The 17,644-nt window shown below is 45.6% G+C and overlaps 1 protein-coding gene across 1 annotated transcript; it reads left to right on the top strand.

Annotated features, from left to right (window-relative positions):
• The first annotated feature begins 1,007 nt into the window (after positions 1 to 1,007).
• PRSS23 (serine protease 23) lies at positions 1,008 to 12,589 on the top strand. The gene is made up of 2 exons (XM_072969041.1): positions 1,008 to 1,158; positions 8,634 to 12,589. Exon 2 carries the CDS (start codon positions 8,647 to 8,649, stop codon positions 9,766 to 9,768), a length of 1,122 nt encoding a protein of 373 aa, XP_072825142.1. The 5' UTR covers positions 1,008 to 1,158; positions 8,634 to 8,646; the 3' UTR covers positions 9,769 to 12,589.
• The last annotated feature ends 5,055 nt before the right edge of the window (positions 12,590 to 17,644 follow it).

The following is a 17,644-nucleotide window of genomic DNA, read 5'->3' as shown; positions in this document are numbered from 1 at the left end:
ATGTTTATATAGGGTAATGCAACATTTTAAAAGAAAATAAGCCAAGAGTGGGGAGGTGTAAGAAAATTCTGCCCTTAAGATGTGCCCTCACATTTGAGAATCACCTCACAGTAATAAGGGTTGGGGCTTTCCTATTTAAAACTCCGAACACAAGCACCTTGGGTCTCTCACAAGCACGGTGGTGTGAATAAACCTGCGAGGCCTTCTCTTTTTGAGAGCAGGCTTTGGTGGCAGAAAGGCAGGCTAAAGGGCTTGACGGAAAAAATGCAGCCTCAGTGCACTGAGGCAGGTCATTAAGCACCGGAAAACCTCTTCCCGTGCCTTACCTGTGAAAGCCGGGTAATCTGTACCTTCTTCACCTGAACTGTGGGTCCCTGGCAGTGACTCAGGGAAGCAGGCCCCCGGGCGACGAGCTGGCTCCACCAGCTGGTGCCCTGATAAAGAGCGGAGGCTGGTGGGCTCCCCGGCCAGACGGCCACTGGAAGCCGCCAAGCCCCTGCTTGCTCCGGGCCCCACGCACCGCACTGGGTGGTGGTGGAGGGTGTGCGAAGCACTGGTGGTCCTGCCACCGGAAGGCAGCTTTCCGCTCCTCGGAGGCACCCGAGACCGTGGGTGAGGCGGCAAGCAACGCGGTCAGCACCTCAAAACTGAAAACTCTCACAGTGCGTGAGGGGTGGGGAGCGCACGGGTTTTTCGCCAACTCTTCAAATTTGCGGAGGGGCTCCCCATGCACCAGGCCCGCGGCCCGAGTCCTAGGCTGCCGACTTTGGGGGCCCCTGGTCTTTGCGAGCAGGCGGCCGACTGCAGGCAGCAAAGGCCCCGGGCTCGCTCAGGACGGGGTGCGCGGGTCGCGGGCCCGGCTGGCCCTTCCCCGAGCGCCGCCGGGGCCACCTGCGCGGGGCCGCACGGCCGCAGGTCCTCTCGGAAGCGCGCCGGCTCGGGCCGGCGGGGAGGGGCGCGGGCGCGGGCCGCGTGCGGGGGGGCGGGCGCGGGAGGCGCGGGGGGCGGACCCGCCCTCTGCCGCCGCTGCCCGCCCGCTCGCCAGCTCGCACTCGGTCGCGCCGCGGGGCCGGCATGGGAGCTGCGCGCGCCCACCCGGCGCCCACACCTGTCTGAGCGGCGCGGCGAGCCGGGGCCCCGGCGGGTGGCTCCGCGCGGGTGAGTGCGGGCGCGGGCGTGGGGGACACCGTCCCGGCGGGGACAGCGGGACAAAGGGCCGGTGCGCGCCGGGCCCGAGGGAGACCGCGCCCCGGCCGCCCTCGAGGGCGAGGGCTGGTACCGGCGGCCTGGGGGAGCTCCGCCGAGACTCGGGCTGCGGGGCATTTGGATTCATGCAGTGTCACTCATGGAGCGGGTGGGAAAAGAAGGTTTTGCAGCTGCCATCTCTGATGCTGGGTGGGAGTAGTAAAAGAGCCCGCTCTGGGCACGCTCTCCTCCGGCTGACAACACCCGAACCTCCTACACCCACGCAGACGCACACACACACCCCATCTTTTTTCTTTTTCATGTATGTGTTCCAAAAGATCGGAACGTTACTTTTTTTTAACCCTGGGCACGTGATTGTGAACACTACTTAGCAAGCAAGGAAAGTGCAGCAAACAGGTTGGGAAAGTCTCTTCTCTGTAGCTTTGATAACCGTGAGCTTCCCTAGAAACTACTGTCCCTGAATTATCGACAGTTGTTGGAAGCAAATATTTCTTCTTCAACCTGTGGACATTCGTCCCAAGTTAACTTTTAAATGAAAGTTTGAAAAAAGTTTCAAAAATGTTTTAAAAGATGAGGGAGAAGATGAAGGAAAACTATCGCTCCCTTCCAGAATACAAGTGAGGTTTGCTTTCGAATATCTCAGGGGAAAGCAGCTGATAAGAGTCTTGTTTGTTTTATTGCCCTTTGGGCAACACCCATGAGACTTAAGAAACAGCCGCTGGCTGGTGGAAACCTCCTGGTTGTTTGGCATCTGTGTTGGCATAGGGCAGCCTTCTCAACTCCTGAAACTGAACTTGAGGGGTCCCTGTGCACTCCTTAAGAGCAGATAGGGCAGTGCCAGAATCGTTTTCACGAAGCCCTGTGGTAAGGAGTTGAATTTATAGTTTGAAGTCAGCTGTGGACAAAAGCTGAATGCCAAATTAATATCAGTCTATTTATTTGCACTTGTTTCAGAATCATACTTGTGCATAAGAGCATTTAAAATAGACCTTATAACTGCGTCTCTCAAGAAGTCTGTTAGGAGTGGATTGGAGGTGGAGTGGGGAAAAGGAACTTAGGAACTGCCACAAAATTTGCTGTGTATACTTGTGAAAGTGGTTGTGATTGTATGCACACCATCTGCATTTGAATAAGTTGTTTCACTTGTATTTTTCCCACTTAAATAAAGTCAAAAGATAACTTGTGCTTTCCTGTGCCTGAACTGGAAAGGAAGCATTTTTCCCAGGTAACTATTAGGGAATCTCATTTTTGTAACAGTGACAACTTATTCAGGTAGATGGTGAATGTAGGTGCATTTTTCTGTCTGTAGCATAAGTGCCAAAGTGCCCATCAGTGGGTCTGAGAACATTACTGGCCCCTGTCTGCAGTGTTTAAGAGTCTCAGGTTCTCCTGCACATCTTTTCTCATCATTCCCTTAGGATTTAATCCACCAGCCATTATTCATGCATCACTCCCTCTGACTCCAGGGAATTCGTTTCTCATGGTCTCACCTTTGACAGTTTTATGTTCTGTTCTTGTTCTGCTGCCAGGTTTGTTCCAGGCTCACTAGGGTAGTTCATTTTGCCTAAAATCTGATGGAGAAGAAGTTAAGCTTTGACCACAAGATTATGTTTAGGGTAGCTGGACTTGTAAATATCCTGCATTTCTTTCCTGTACAAGACTGCAATTCTTACACCATTATGTGATTAGGTTTGCTTCTCTTTAACAGGTTCTGTGCCTCAGGAAAACGAGAGCAAGCTTGGCTGCAGAGTATTCCCAGAGCTTTGTTCATTTTTAGCTATTTGCTTTAGGAATTAGCATGGTTCCACTGTTCAATATCCCTCGCCACAGATTCCATGGAAAAACCCTTTGCCATCCTTCCAAATGGTGTCCAAAACTTTTATGCTCACAAGCTTTCCTGCTGTTTCTTCCTGTCACTATTATTTATAGTGGTCACAGGAATTCAGACATTGTACAACAGAGAATTTACGTTCTGAGGATTAGATTTTCCCCACCAGCACTTGTTTACTATAGGAGTTAAATCAGTCTCCCAAACGCTTGCCCTCTTGAGGAGGCCTGTGTTGTTGCAGCTTTCAAGGTGCAGAACTGGGAGAGAGCCATCTAGGCGCCCAGTCTCCGAGCAGTGATTTTGTTGTTGTTGTTGTTGTTTTTAAATTTTTTTTGAAGTATAGTTGATTTACAGTGTTTCAAGTACACAGCAAAGTGATTCAGTTATGCATGAATATAGATATAAATCTATTCTTTCTTTCTCAGATTCTTTTCCATCATAGGTTATTACAAGATATTGAATATAGTTCCTTGTGCTATACAGTAGGCCCTTGTTGGTCATCTATTATATATATATTAATCCCAAGCTCCTAATTTATCCCTCCCCACCACTCTCTCCTTTGGTAACCATAAGTTTGTCTTCTGTGTCTATGAGTCCAAGTAGTGATTGTTGTTTGCATGATTGATAATGTGCAGTGTCCCTCTACAGTAAGGTTATTAGTGGGCTTATGAAGTGGCAGCATCTTCATAAGGTATAAATATTTTTAGATGCTGGATAGCAGGACAATGGCTAATGTTGAATGATGGAACATGGAATGTGTAACTGTCTTGTGAGTCAGATACACAGAACTGGAAAGGGAATACTGTTTCCATATTACTAAGTATGGTGAAGAAATATTTGCTTACCTTCATTTTCCATTCTGCTTTGTCATTTAGGTGAAGTGATGCATGAAAATACTTAGTTGGAAACTTTAAAAGCTATTTATGTATCTAAGGACTTCTTATCCAGTAAAGGCTTATTCCTAGAAATGAAATGTTGTGGACTTGAACTTTCTTCATCTAGATTTAGATACAAGGATAAGTTTTGGAAATCTTCATGCCTTTTTTAAGATGTGAGTTCCAGATAGTTCTGTAAGGATGAAGTGATTGATTTGTAAAGGCAAGAGAGAATTGAAAATTATGTAACTCATTAGTTACCTTTCCAGTAGTGAGATAATGAATGTTTTTATTACATCTGTTTACATCCTAGAGTGTTTATGTTTAAATAAACTGAAATGGGCATAGTAATGGCTGGCCTAAAGTTTATAAAAATGGAAACACTAATTGTCTCCTGGGGAATTATTCTACTATCAGGTGAATTGGGAAATTATTGCAGAGCTACCAAACTAATTTTAAAGCATCACAGTTATCATTGGTGTTTTATTAATGGGGAAGGAGTCAGGGCAAGGTGTGAATGCCTCAGGAAAGGCCCTGATTGGGTGGTAGGGTGTGTCCCCCAGCCACCACCTCTCTGTACACTTTCCTAAGAGCATTCACACCTCGCCATCCTTCACTCCATTCTTGAAAGCCGCCCTCTGCTGGAGGCCTTTGTTTCCTTTGCAAACTGATCAGGGAAATCTTGTCACCCAGACAAGCAAGAGACTAGCATGATAAATTTTCCTTTTCCTTCCCCTCTCCCCGCGCCTCCACCCGCCATAATTCCGTGAGTAAAACTCCTGAGCAGTAAATGACTGCAAATGCTATCTGTAAACAACATGGTGCCTGACCTGGACTTTTGTGACGCTGGAAAATTATAAAATGAGAGAATCCTGGATCTGGAAATACCGGAGCTAAAAGACTAAAGAGATCATCTGGTTTGGGTCACTGTAACAATTTCTAGACCATCCTCAACACACATTTGGTAACGGAGTGAACAACTTAGGAAGCTTGTAACTTTAATACAATTGTCAGTTTAAACCCAGTTGGGACCTGAGAACACATACCTTTATCTTCCAGTTTCTGATCAGGTATTTAAAAACCAAATCAATTTGGAGTAAATTGACCTGCATTAATTTCTAAATCTGAATGAAAGTTTGTATTTTTTAATACAATTTTGTGGCTTTAAGAATAACATAGAAACTTTAATCAAGATATGAAACGTTCTCAGAATAAGGTCCTACCACACAAGTTAATGAATAGAATTGAAGTAATAATATAGGGAACTTGTAAGCAATGTTTCAAACTAATAGAATTAACATTTTTGAGGTATCTGAAAAGTTTATTTCTAAGAGCTTTACCCTGCCCTGTTGGTTTAGCAGTTTTACATATAGATGGCTGACTTCTCCTAAACTGGCTAAATGACCCAAATTTAAGTTGTAAAGACTCTGGATGAGTAATATTCCTTAATATCAATCTAGAATATTAATATTCTTGTCATATTCTGCAATAACCTCTTTAGCATCCTCTAACAGCATTCTATGATTTGTAAGTAGTCCCAAAGGTCCTTGGCATAGTTGTCATCATTTTGCTGAAGAACAAGTTCGATCCTCTGTGTTGCGAGGCTGCAATGAGGCTGTGGCCGGTGAGAGAGCCTCGCTGACCGCCCAGCGCTCACACCCAAGAAAAGACTTGCTCCCGTGCTCCATACCCACTAACTCATGAACTGGTTTCCGAAACATTTCTTTTTCCTTTAGAAAGGCAGGCGTTTAAAAATATATACATATATATACATATTTATTTATATATGCCATCGTGGTTCTTGTGAAATGAGGCAAGCTTCAAAGTGTTTTTTAAACAGGGGGTTACTATATAGGCAAAGTACTTGGAAAAGTGACACTAGAATCAGTTTTTCCTGTGATGGGGTGTATTCATTAAGGCAGGGTTCCTAGATGGATTTTTTTAAAGTGTGTTTGAACTAGTTTCAGACTCTTTCCTGCCATTCTCTTCCCTGACACCCTTGCCAGTGGACAGTTCCAATGTTTGGATAAATGGATAAAGCGAAAGACACAGGCCACTGGCATAATTCTGCTACAGCAAATAATTCACATTCTGTACATCCAGGATCCAGTTCACACACAGATTTCAGATTTGGGCTTTGAAGACGCATGTCCTAGATGATAATCCCAGTATATGTTAACTGTCCTGTTCTTCCTGCACCTTGAAAATATCTACAGCTTATGATAATACACTGGATCATACTAGCTCATCTCCTCTCTCTCCCCCAAGAGCTGTATTTTGAAAACAGGAATACTTGGCAGCTTGAACCTCTGGATTCCATGTTTTCTTTCTCAAGATAAGCTGTAGTAAAACCTGGCTGAACGCGTCTGTTGCTCAATGTTAGCAGGCATTCACGTTCTCCACGTTAGTCAAAGGGAGGAGGGATGGTGCGTAGGGGTCCGGAGTGCAGCCCTGCAGGAGACACGTGACTCCTCCTACTACATATCACACTTGGCAGGAATTCTGGTGTCGGGGGAGCCTGTGGACAGCAACTTACAGAGAAAAGACTGTCCAAGCCCTAGGTATGTCCAAGGACTGTGTCCTCAGCCAGGAGATGGGAATAATCAAACACAGAGCCATCCCCCAAAGTCTCCTAAAGGGTGGTCCTCACCACACCTAACTCACCCCCAAGCCCCCCTTGGGGAGGAGCACTCTCCCTGCATTAGCATCCCCTCCCTCACCCACTTAGAACCATTAATCCTGGCAGTACCCTCAACCTGCATGTAGAAACACATGTGTGCACATACACATGCCCCTCGCCGTGATTTCAAAGATTTAGAGAGATAATTAGATGTATTTCCTCCACATGAAAGGGCCCAGGGACTCTTCCTATTTGGAAAAATGGAGAGAAACAGTTTCAAGGAATCAGAAAGTCCCAAGGCACTGGCTTTTCCAAGCCTTCATTTCTTTGTTTTCCAGCCCTGTACTCGACAGAAGTGGCATCAGTAAGAGTCAAGCAGAAAAGATCCCAGAGGGGAGGTGGGGCAAGCACGTACTTGAGAAACACAGCGTGTGGACATTGGGAGGACAGCTTGGCGTGCTCAGCTGGACTAGATCAGATCAATGGGATTTTCCAGTTTTATGTAAAAGAAAGCCAAAGGCACCCCAAAGTTGCCAGCAGGTCTGTGCTCTCAAAGAGGAAGAGTGAGAATAGTGAAACAGTTTCTTCCTGATGCCCACAATGTTCCACTGACTGCTTAAGACCTAACCGCTCCTTGTCCTGTCTTGGGATCCTTGACTGTGAATGAATTAATCTGCCTGCTAAGTCAGCTTCTCCTGAACAGAAGATTCAGAACCAGTCAGAGCCAACTGATGCTTCAATATTTATAAAAGTACTTCCAATCTTCTTTGTTGTTGTATTTTCTTGTAAGGTGACTTTTCCAGGTCTTTAAATGTACCTTTCAGGATAAAAATCCAAACTCCTTCATTTAGTATACACAGCCCTGCATAACCTGCCTCCTGCTGCTGCCTCCACCACGTCCCCTGTACGCACCTTGCTGAGCTGTATGTAACCCCTGAAATGATTTGTACTATTGCCTGTCTCCATGCCCTTGCACGGACTGCTGTTCCCTCTCTCCAAGTGTCCCCTTCACTCTGCCTCATATAATTTCTGTTCAGCTTTAGCACCCATCTCAAGCATCACTTCCCATGGAACACCTCCCCTGTCCTTACTGCCCACAACTGGATCTCATGCCCTTTCTCTGAGCTATCACGTCATCCACATACATCTCTGTCACTAGCACTCAGCATGCGTCATTCAAAAAGTATGTTTTTTGAACCACACTTATTATTCATTCTTTCTTTCATTAATACAAGCATCCATTCAATAAATCTTTGTGGAGTGCTAGCATAGACCCAAATTCAAGGCATTTCAACTAACTGGAAACACAGACACACAGACCTGAAAAAGTAACCAATAGAAACAGTCACAATATGACACCTGATGCAACATGAGAGCTTTAGATCTTTAACAGAGATCCTAGTAGTATACAACAAAATCCAAATGAAGAAGGAATACTTTGTTAAAGTCCTATCTACTCTGAAACTAAATGTATGATAGTTAAGCTTGTCCTAAATTCAAAGCAAAACTAAAGTTTCCTGACCTCTCCTGAATCACTCACCACTGAGAAGCAGTCAGAATCCCAGTAAGTGTGACGCTGTGGGGTCATCCTTCCTTGATGCCTTGGTCACTCAATAAACTGGGTAATTTCAACCTACCCTCTAGATGGGCAAGTTGCTCTGAAAATTTTCCAAGTACAAGTATAATGAGGATGAGAGGAAGGAAAGAAAGAAAGGCAGGGGGACCAGGGAGGAAGGGCTGATGAAGGTGTAGAATCAAGCATAGGGAAGGCTCAGAATTACATGGAAATTCGGGCTGGTGGAGCAGTTCGTCTGGGGACTAGTGACCGTACACACACGGCCCTGCAGAGGGCTGGCATCAGGGGCACCTTAAACATGGAGCGGAATGAACACCCAATTTCATTTGGGGCTCCCAGCCACAGGCACTAACAAGGTCAAGTCCTCACTGCGTCAGTGAGACCATTACCCTGGGATTCCTCTCCACACCCTGATTCCTGAGGCAGGTTCACAGGCTCAGAGCAATGACAGGCATGCTGCCAGGCTGCTTCCACGGTCCAGGAGCACAGCCTCTCGCCCTGCTGACCTGCTTGTCTTCGTTCCTACAGGGTGGTGCTCAGCATGGCGGGGACTCCGGGCCTCCTCCTCCTCCTCCTCTGTGCTGTCGGGCCGGTGAGCCCCTTCAGCACCCACTGGAAACCCACCTGGCCTGCTTACCGCCTCCCTGTGGTCTTGCCCCAGTCCACCTTCAATTTGGCCGAGCCAGAGTTTGGGGCCGAAGCCAAACTGGAAGTGTCGTCCTCGTGTGGCCCCCAGTGTCACAAGGGAGCCCCACTACCCACGTATGAAGAGGTCAAGCAGTACCTGTCTTATGAGACCCTCTATGCCAACGGCAGCCGCACCGAGACGCAGGTGGGCATCTACGTCCTCAGAAGTGGCCAGGGGGAGTCTCCGGGGAAGTCTCGGAGGAAGCGGCAGATTTATGGCTACGACAGCAGGTTCAGCATTTTTGGGAAGGACTTCCTGCTCAACTACCCCTTCTCAACATCGGTGAAGTTATCCACAGGCTGCACCGGCACCCTGGTGGCGGAGAAGCACGTCCTCACAGCTGCCCACTGCATACACGATGGGAAAACCTATGTGAAAGGAACCCAGAAACTTCGGGTGGGCTTCCTGAAGCCCAAGTTTAAAGATGGCGGTCGAGGGGCCAACAACTCCAGCTCAGCCATGCCCGAGAAGATGAAATTTCAGTGGATCCGGGTGAAGCGCACCCACGTGCCCAAGGGTTGGATCAAGGGCAATGCCAATGACATTGGCATGGATTATGACTATGCCCTCCTGGAACTCAAGAAACCCCACAAGAGGAAGTTCATGAAGATTGGGGTGAGCCCTCCCGCCAAGCAGCTGCCAGGGGGCAGAATCCACTTCTCCGGTTATGACAATGACCGACCGGGCAATTTGGTGTACCGCTTCTGTGACGTCAAAGATGAGACCTATGACCTGCTCTACCAGCAGTGTGACGCCCAGCCCGGGGCCAGCGGGTCCGGGGTCTACGTGAGGATGTGGAAGAGACAGCAGCAGAAGTGGGAGCGAAAAATTATTGGCATCTTTTCAGGGCACCAGTGGGTAGACATGAATGGTTCTCCACAGGATTTTAACGTGGCTGTTAGAATCACCCCTCTTAAATATGCCCAGATTTGCTATTGGATTAAAGGAAACTACCTGGATTGTAGGGAGGGGTGACACGGGGTTCCTTCCTGGCCACACACAATGGTTTCTCATGTACTTACTTTAGGAGAGGCCAGATTTTGTCACTGGGAGGGGTGTGTGTGCGTGTGTGTGTTTGTGTGAAATGTGTTACCTTTTACCTAATTTCTTTAAATTTCAAGATGACTGGCTATATTATTTGAAAACTGGTTTGTGTGTCATATACCATTTGAGCAGTCTGAAGGCATACTTTTGCATAGAAATAAAAAAAACATGCTGAGGTTTGGGGCAATAGGGAAGATTGAGTGATTAAGTTAATCTTTCACTTTTTGAGAACATTGATTTTTATTTCATCTGAACTTGTTTCCAAAGTTTATGTTAAATACATGGCATACAGAAGAGATAAATTCTTGTGTGTGTGTGTGTGTGTGTGTGTGTGTGTGTGTGTGTGTGTGTTTTCTCCTGAGATTCATCTTGTTTTGTTTTGTTTAGTGCCTAATCATTAGTATTTCCAGATGGCAAGGTTCTCCACCACATACAACTCTTAGGAACTTTTATAATACTTTTTGAGAGGCAGTTATAAGATTTTGGATTTAGGGGCATTTGCACAGTAGTCCTGGGTCAGTGAAATAATTTGTTGACTATGTTGGTGCACATGTTAAACTGTCTCTTACAGTAAGTCAGTATCCCAAGTGTCTTTCAGTTTTGACATCGTTTCTCGTCTGAAGACACTTGCTCTACTTTTTGGGAAGAATTTGCATGTGGTTCAGCCAGTTCTGCAGTCAGGCCAGAGTAGGCAAGACTGCGTATGCCAGTCCTTCCATTTACAGGATTTCACTCACATTTCTTGAACTAGCTGTCCTCCAGAAGACAATAATCAGGGCCTAATTAGAACAGGCTGCATTGCTTCCCAGCTAACAGTTGTGGTCACACTAAAAACAATCATTGTATTTCACCCCTGGAGTGTAGCACATCTCATGTTTTATCATTTGGATGGAGTAATTTAAAATGAATTAAATTCCAGAGAACAATGGATGCATTGCTTGGCAGATGTCACAACAGAATAACCACTTGTTTGGAGCCTGGCACGGGCATACAGCCTAATCAAAATTATTCTGCACAGTTTTCAGTGCGCTTTCAGGGAGCTGTGTACGGGTGCACTTTGGAAACTTTTCTCTCTTACTTTGCTTGTTCTATAGTAAAAATATTTGGAAAGTACTTTAAGAAAAACCAATATGGCTTTTTTTCACTAGCTTCAAAAGGGCCTCTTTTACTGGGATATTCTAGGCTGCAGACACACATAATCAAGTTCAAGAGTAAAAGTGAAAATTGGCAAATGTAAAGCGGATCAAAATCACCACCTCAGTAAATTATGGATGTTTTATCAGAATGAAAATCACAGGATAGAAAGAAAAGACTTTGACTTATTTTGTGTTTTCATTTTATGCCTCTTGGCTTGAGCAGCTCTTTCTAAATGTATCAGTAGAGGAAAAAAGCAGATGAATTACAAAGCAGATGTGCCACGTGCTCGCACCCCTGGCAACTCCAGCCGGCACTGTGACTGTTTGTTTATGAGGACGTTGAAACCCAGGGCTGATGCTTAACCCTTCTCTGGGTGATTTTTGGCTTGTGTTCCTTGAGCTTTTCTAAAGCATGACCCTGATAAGGCACTCAAGAAACTACACCCATACTGCTGTCTTCAAATCACGTAAGAAATTCTATGCATAGCAGAGCTGCGGGGCCACCAGGAATCTCCTGAGTTCCGCCACAATATGGCTTGGACGCGACCAGGACTCCAGCCTGGGGAAGAAGAGAGGTCTCCTTCTCTGTGCTGGTATTTGGGGGGTTTGTTTGTCTTTGCTTGGTGCTAAAGGAGGTTCTCTGGGCGCCTCGACCAGATCTGGTGTTTTAAAAAACAGATGCTCCTTTATCAAGGCATACTTGATTTCTCGCAACATTGAAACTTCCTCAGCAAGGGTCAACAGTGGCACAAAGTCAAAATAATACAGTATTTGGTTCACAAGTAGATGTAATTTACTAAGACTAGCACCCACAGGCTATATCTAGCATAACCCATAGAATTGTAAAGGAAGACAATAAAATAGTTCCATATGTCCACTTTTTTAGTGGTTAAAAAAAAGGAAGCAGGTATTAAAATATGGAAGCTGAAAAAAAAAGAAAAGACTCTTGCAACATGATGAACATAATTAGCGCTTTACATGTGTTAGTTACACGTTGTAAGGATGTATTCCTAGTAAGGCTAGAACAATGTTGCCCAAAGTATGTGCCTTAAACACTCGTCCCTCCAGATTTTCTGCCAAAAATTAAAATGGCATAATCATCAAGGAGGAAGGGGATGCCTCACATTCTTCCCTTTTTCACTGGGGATTTAGTTGCCTGTTTGCACATTAAAAGCTCTAAGAAGTCCTGTAATAAAGAGTCATATTAATGTTTTTAAATCTGCATTTCAATAAACATCTTTGATCACAGAACCCTTGTTTTCTCATGGGATACTGATGAGCAATTTAGTGTTCCAATCAATACATTTTGGAGATTGCTATCACTGCCTTCTGGTCAAAGTGATGATGCAGAAAGTCTGAGTCCCGAGTGGCGCTGGGTACTGGGGCCTTTTGGGTGAAACAGAACCCCATATTTGGAAATATTCAGAGGGTAAAACGGGAGAGAATAAACTTGAAAATCATTTGTTGTCGAGAATCAGAAGATTGTGACAGAATTTGGAACACATTTTTTCATAGACTTTATTCAAAGTGCTGGATTTTATAAAGGAGCTAGTCCAAAGGCATGGGAAAATAGGGCTAAAAGAGGTAAAGAAATAAAGAGGTAAAGAAGTCGGTGGCAGAGTTACACGTGTGTTCTTTCTTTCCTTTTCTTTTTTTTTTTTTTTAGACCAGACATGGATTTAAAAAACAAACAAACTGGGAGGTAAGTCATAACATCAAGGTCACGCTCTTCACTTGTGTGACTACCTGCTCAGTGGGCGGGCAGGCCCACGGTCATTAACACCCAGGTCCGTGTGTAAGGTAGTGGTCTCTCTCTAACACCTGCGGGAGTCTGGTTCAAAACTGGTTGAGGATGCCAAGCTGGCACTGGAGTAACGACTCTCTACTGTCCCCGCCATGCACTAGCTGAGGGTAAGTGGCAGCTATCCAGGACTATCTGGAGGAGCTGGAACAGCAGCCCTCAGCACTTCCTCTGTCCTTGCTGGTCAGAGCCCGCAGTCAAGGAGCCTAGTGGACGGTCCCTGCCCTGGCCTGGCTGTCCTTCTGGCTTTGCCTGAGCTCTACTGCTCAGGTCTGCCCCTGTCCTTGTGAAGCACCAGCTCAAGGATGTCTGGAAGTTGCTTCCCTCAACCAGTTTTTATGGATATTTGTAGAGTGGCCATTTAATTTATCATCCAGAATGGAACACTTTTAAGACTGACTGAAACAGAATTCTATGAGGCCAGGGCAGCAGGGACACACCAGTTGTGTCCTGGGAAACCCAGCATGTCTGGTCACCTCGACTGATAAACACTTGGAAGCACTGTACAGAATGCGGACCAACAGCCAACCTTGTTAACCCAGAACAGCGGTGGGGCTACGTGCCCCCTTGGCCTGGATCCACATTCTGTGGGCATCTGATAGCGGAAGGGCATTTAAAACCCCTGTTGATGGGGTGGGGTCTAGAGTACATAGGTGGTAGACACCAACCATTTCCAGCAGCTGAACAACCCCTCTGTTTTTAGACTTCCGTTTCCCCAGAGAAGGAAATCAACCAGCTTCCAAGACTAGAGTAGATCAGGCTGAGAGGTGGGGCAGCAGACTGGTGTGGGACAGTGACGGCCGTGGAGTTGGGCAGATTGATTCCATAGCTGTCTGTTCCTTTTGGTGAACAAATCTCAATGCACTTCAGTTTAAACTTAAAACCCTCCTATCTGATTGAAAGATCCTCCCTCTCTCTCCGGGTTCCTACTCCTCCAGTAGGCTGGGGTAGAACAGAGGAAGAGGAAAAGGGCAAACACCTGTGTCCTCTCCTCAATGGCTGCTGCTTCTCTGACAACATCAGCTCTTCCATCCTCCTTAGCTCTTACCTTTTGTGATGTAACCCTCTGCCTCTTGCTGTTGGGGCACCCTTACCTGGCAGACAGGCCTCTCGAGTGGTGAACCAGGAAAAGAACCCAAACCCAGCCATCCTCTTCCAGTCTGGCATTACGTGAGAAACTCACAGGCTTGCTATAGCTAACTGTGAGCTGCTCATTGACGATCTAGAGAGAAGCTGTTCTAGGCTGAGGGCACTGGAGTGCAGGGGCCCCTGGCAGGATCTAATTCAGTCTGTTCAGGAAGCAGGGGTTAAAAAGTATAAACTTACACTATAAAATAAATAAGTCATGGGGATGCAATGTAGAATACGGTAACTATCAATAATACTGTTTTGCATATTTGTAAGTTGCTGAGAGAGCAAATTTTAAAAGTTCTCATCACAGGAAAAGAATTTGTAACTATGTGTAGTAATGAATGCTAACTAGACTGATTGTGAAATTATCATTTCACAATATATGCAAATATTCAATCATTATGTTGTACATCTGAAACTAGAATAATGTTGTATGCCAATTATATCTCAATTTTTAAAAAAGAATAACACTTAGGTTTGGGGCTGAGCATCCGGGTAGATTGCACGTACTATTTGCTGAGATGGGAAAGACTGGGGAAAGAGGATTCGATTTGCAATCAGGGTGGGGCGGGGGTGGGGGGGTGACAAAAATCAAGAATGTATTAGTCATGTTTGAAATGTCTAGTGGACAACCAAGTGGACATGTCAAGTGAGCACGCCGATTATTAAGAATCTCTGATTGCAAAACTCGGCAGAGAGATCTTGAATCAGCATGTAGGTGGCATTTAAAGCCACAGAGCGAGGTGGTATCACCTGGGGAGACAAAGAGAGGAGGCTTGAGAAGCCAAGAGGGCTGGGGACAGAATCCTGGTGCACAGTCCTTTAGAGGTTGGGTTCCTAGAGGGGGAAGTGGGGGAGGATGAGGCTGCAAAGAGGCTGAGAAGAAGCAGCCAATGAGGTCAGTGGAAAACTAGGAAAAGCTCAGAAGCCAAGAGAAGAAAGTCTGAAGCCAGGTGAGGGAGGGAGGAGGGCAAAGGGAAGCGACAAGAAGAAGTCGAGTTTAGAAGAGCCCCTCTGGCTCCAGTGGGCAAGGCAGGGTGTGGCGGGCAGCCAGGGAGGAGCCATCTGGCCCTCCAAGCGGAACTTTGCCTGGTGCACCTCTGCGCTCCCCGCGGCTCTGCTCCCTCACTGCCTGTGATGACTGATGAACTGAATCCTCAGCCGAGCCTCGGGATAGCTCTGCCCTCAGGAAGGGCAAGGATTCAGGGCCGCAGGCTCCCTGGGGGAGTCTGAGGGTCTCGATAACCAGGGTTCAGGAAGGCCCATGGCCGTCCCCTCCTGTCCAGCCTGATGTTCTCTGAGAGTGGAAAGTGCAGGGTGACTCTTCAGTGTGGTGTGTGCGCGCGTGTGTGTGTGTGTGTGTGTGATCAAGTGAGTAAAAATTCCAAGTGCTCTCTTAGTCTTGATTTATCACAGGCCCCATCTTCAGACTTTAAAAGGACTAAGGCACTCTCTTCCCTAAAGAGCGAGGACAGCTTTGAGAAGTGTCAAGTTCCAATCCACTGAAGCAAGACTGAAGTGTTTCCATTGGAGAGAAAGAGGAGTCTCAGAAAATGAAATAAACAGAGCAAGTGTCTGGAATGGGAGCAGCAGCCGTGGGAACAGCCAGCGGCTCAGCCGTGCCACAACTGAGCTGTCTTCTCAGGAAGGCCTTCCCTGCCCCTTCTCTAAAAGCTCCCCCACAGCTGCCCAAGGCATGTTCTAAAGCAAAGACCTGGTTGGGTCACTCCCCTTTGTGTCCTGTTGACTAGACTCTGGCCACTAGAGGATAAAGGTTAGCATTCTTAGCCTCAAATCTACCACCCATCCAATATGGTGGTCAAGTTTATCCTCCATTGCTCCCTAGTCACACAGCCTGGCCTCCAGCAAGCCGCACTAAAAGCACTGTGTTTTCAAGCCACCCCCATTGCGCAAGCTCTCCTCCTCTGCCAAGGCTGCCCTTCCCCCGTCTCCCCGGATCGCCAATTATTCAGCTATTCAACTACTCTTCAGCAATAAGCCCCTCTTGGTGCTGGTCTCTGTCAGCTGACACTGGAGCTGCAGAGACAGACGGGACACATCCCTGTGCTCGAGGTGTTCCTGTGTCTTCTCCTTTTGAGGTCATGGTAGTCACAGGTCCAGCTCTACCTCCCAGAGTGGTAAGGCTCAGGAACTACTTCGTCTACGAGACTATCTTGGTGTCAGTAAAATGGAACTGCCACTTTGTAAATTGAACTAATTGAATGTTCCACTCACATTTCAATAAATCTTTGAGTTAGATTGCCCTGTCTGGTTAGTGCATTTCTTTTCTGGGATTTATTAATACTGCTCTACATCCAGTTCCCTGATGGAAAATGCCATGTTTGGTAAACCAATGTAACTCAAGCATGACTAATATCCTCCATGGATCAGCCTTACTTGGACATAGGACATTGTCCTTCAGAAGTGACACATGTAACCACTCCAGGATGTTTGTCAGACCAACCAAACATAGAGTCAGAAAATCCCACGGAAATGCCACCAGTTTTTTCTATCCTCATGGGAAAAATGTGTTTGTTGATTGACTAAATAATATCAGGGAGAATTAATTCAATTCCCCCCCCCCTTTTTTGATCAGCTTTGTTATGCCTCATTAAGTTCATTGAGCTGTTTAATGTCCCACATTCACTTCATTTGCCTTCATCTGAGGGCTCAGAAATGGCAAAATGCTATGGAGGTTCATTCATAAAAATAATTTGACTTGAAAATCCAATTATTTATAACACCCACCACCATGTGAAAGGATAAAACATATAATGATTACACTTGAGTCTATCCATACAGACATTAACATTTGTGATCAGATTTCTTTAACGGTTCATTTTTGTTGAAAATACAGTTCTTTGAGAGTAAGAAAGAAACTTGGATTTGATTTTTTAAATTATCTTCTTACTGTGAGCTGCTGTTTCCTGGACATTTTCTATTTCATTTATAATGTGTCTTTGATCATATTTTTCTTGAATCTGGTGCTCTGTAACCCCTTTATATAGTGTTTCTTTTAGATACCATTTTTAAAAACTTTTCTCTTGAAATGTTATCAATCTGTCTAGAGAGTCAATTTAGTTATTTTCAAATTTTAAGCTCTTTAGATCATTACAACTGAAAAGATGAAAAACAAAGTAAGAAATTCTGTGATTGCAGATCAAACTTTTGCAAGCGGCTGGCTGGCACTTTTGAGATGAAAGTCTAGACTTTCATGATGTGCCCTATATTTCTAGCTTGCTGATTGTCACCATATTCTTGAAGGGAGACAATGAGGCTTGTCTGATATACCTGAACATCAATTAGAGTTCTTTTGTAGAGTGTATCACTGTTCAACTCTAATGTTTGCCATTGGCTCACTGACTTTTTATAACCAGTGAAAACCCATCCAAGGATCTTGCAATTTCCTCTTGAATTTGTTCTTATAATGAATTTACACTGTATGGAGGGAAGTACTAGGCTATTCATTAATGAAATTAACAAGCATTTATTGAGGGCCTGCTGTGTGTCAGACACTTTTCTAAGGGCTTTACATAGATTAATTAATTCATTTACTTCTTCACTACAAATGGATGGAGGAAGCATTGGTTTTTATCTCCATTTCAGAGATGGGAAAATTGAGGCACATAGACATCAACTTGACAAAAACACACAGCTAAAATTGGGATTCATATCCTGACAGTCTGCCTCCAGAGCTCATGCTCTGTTCTACTTATAGCAAGATGCCACGGAACTACGA

The sequence above is a fragment of the Vicugna pacos genome, chromosome 10, assembly GCF_048564905.1.
Source record: "Vicugna pacos chromosome 10, VicPac4, whole genome shotgun sequence".
NCBI classification, from domain to species: Eukaryota; Metazoa; Chordata; class Mammalia; order Artiodactyla; family Camelidae; genus Vicugna; species Vicugna pacos.
This window is presented reverse-complemented; position numbering and strand designations above follow the sequence as displayed.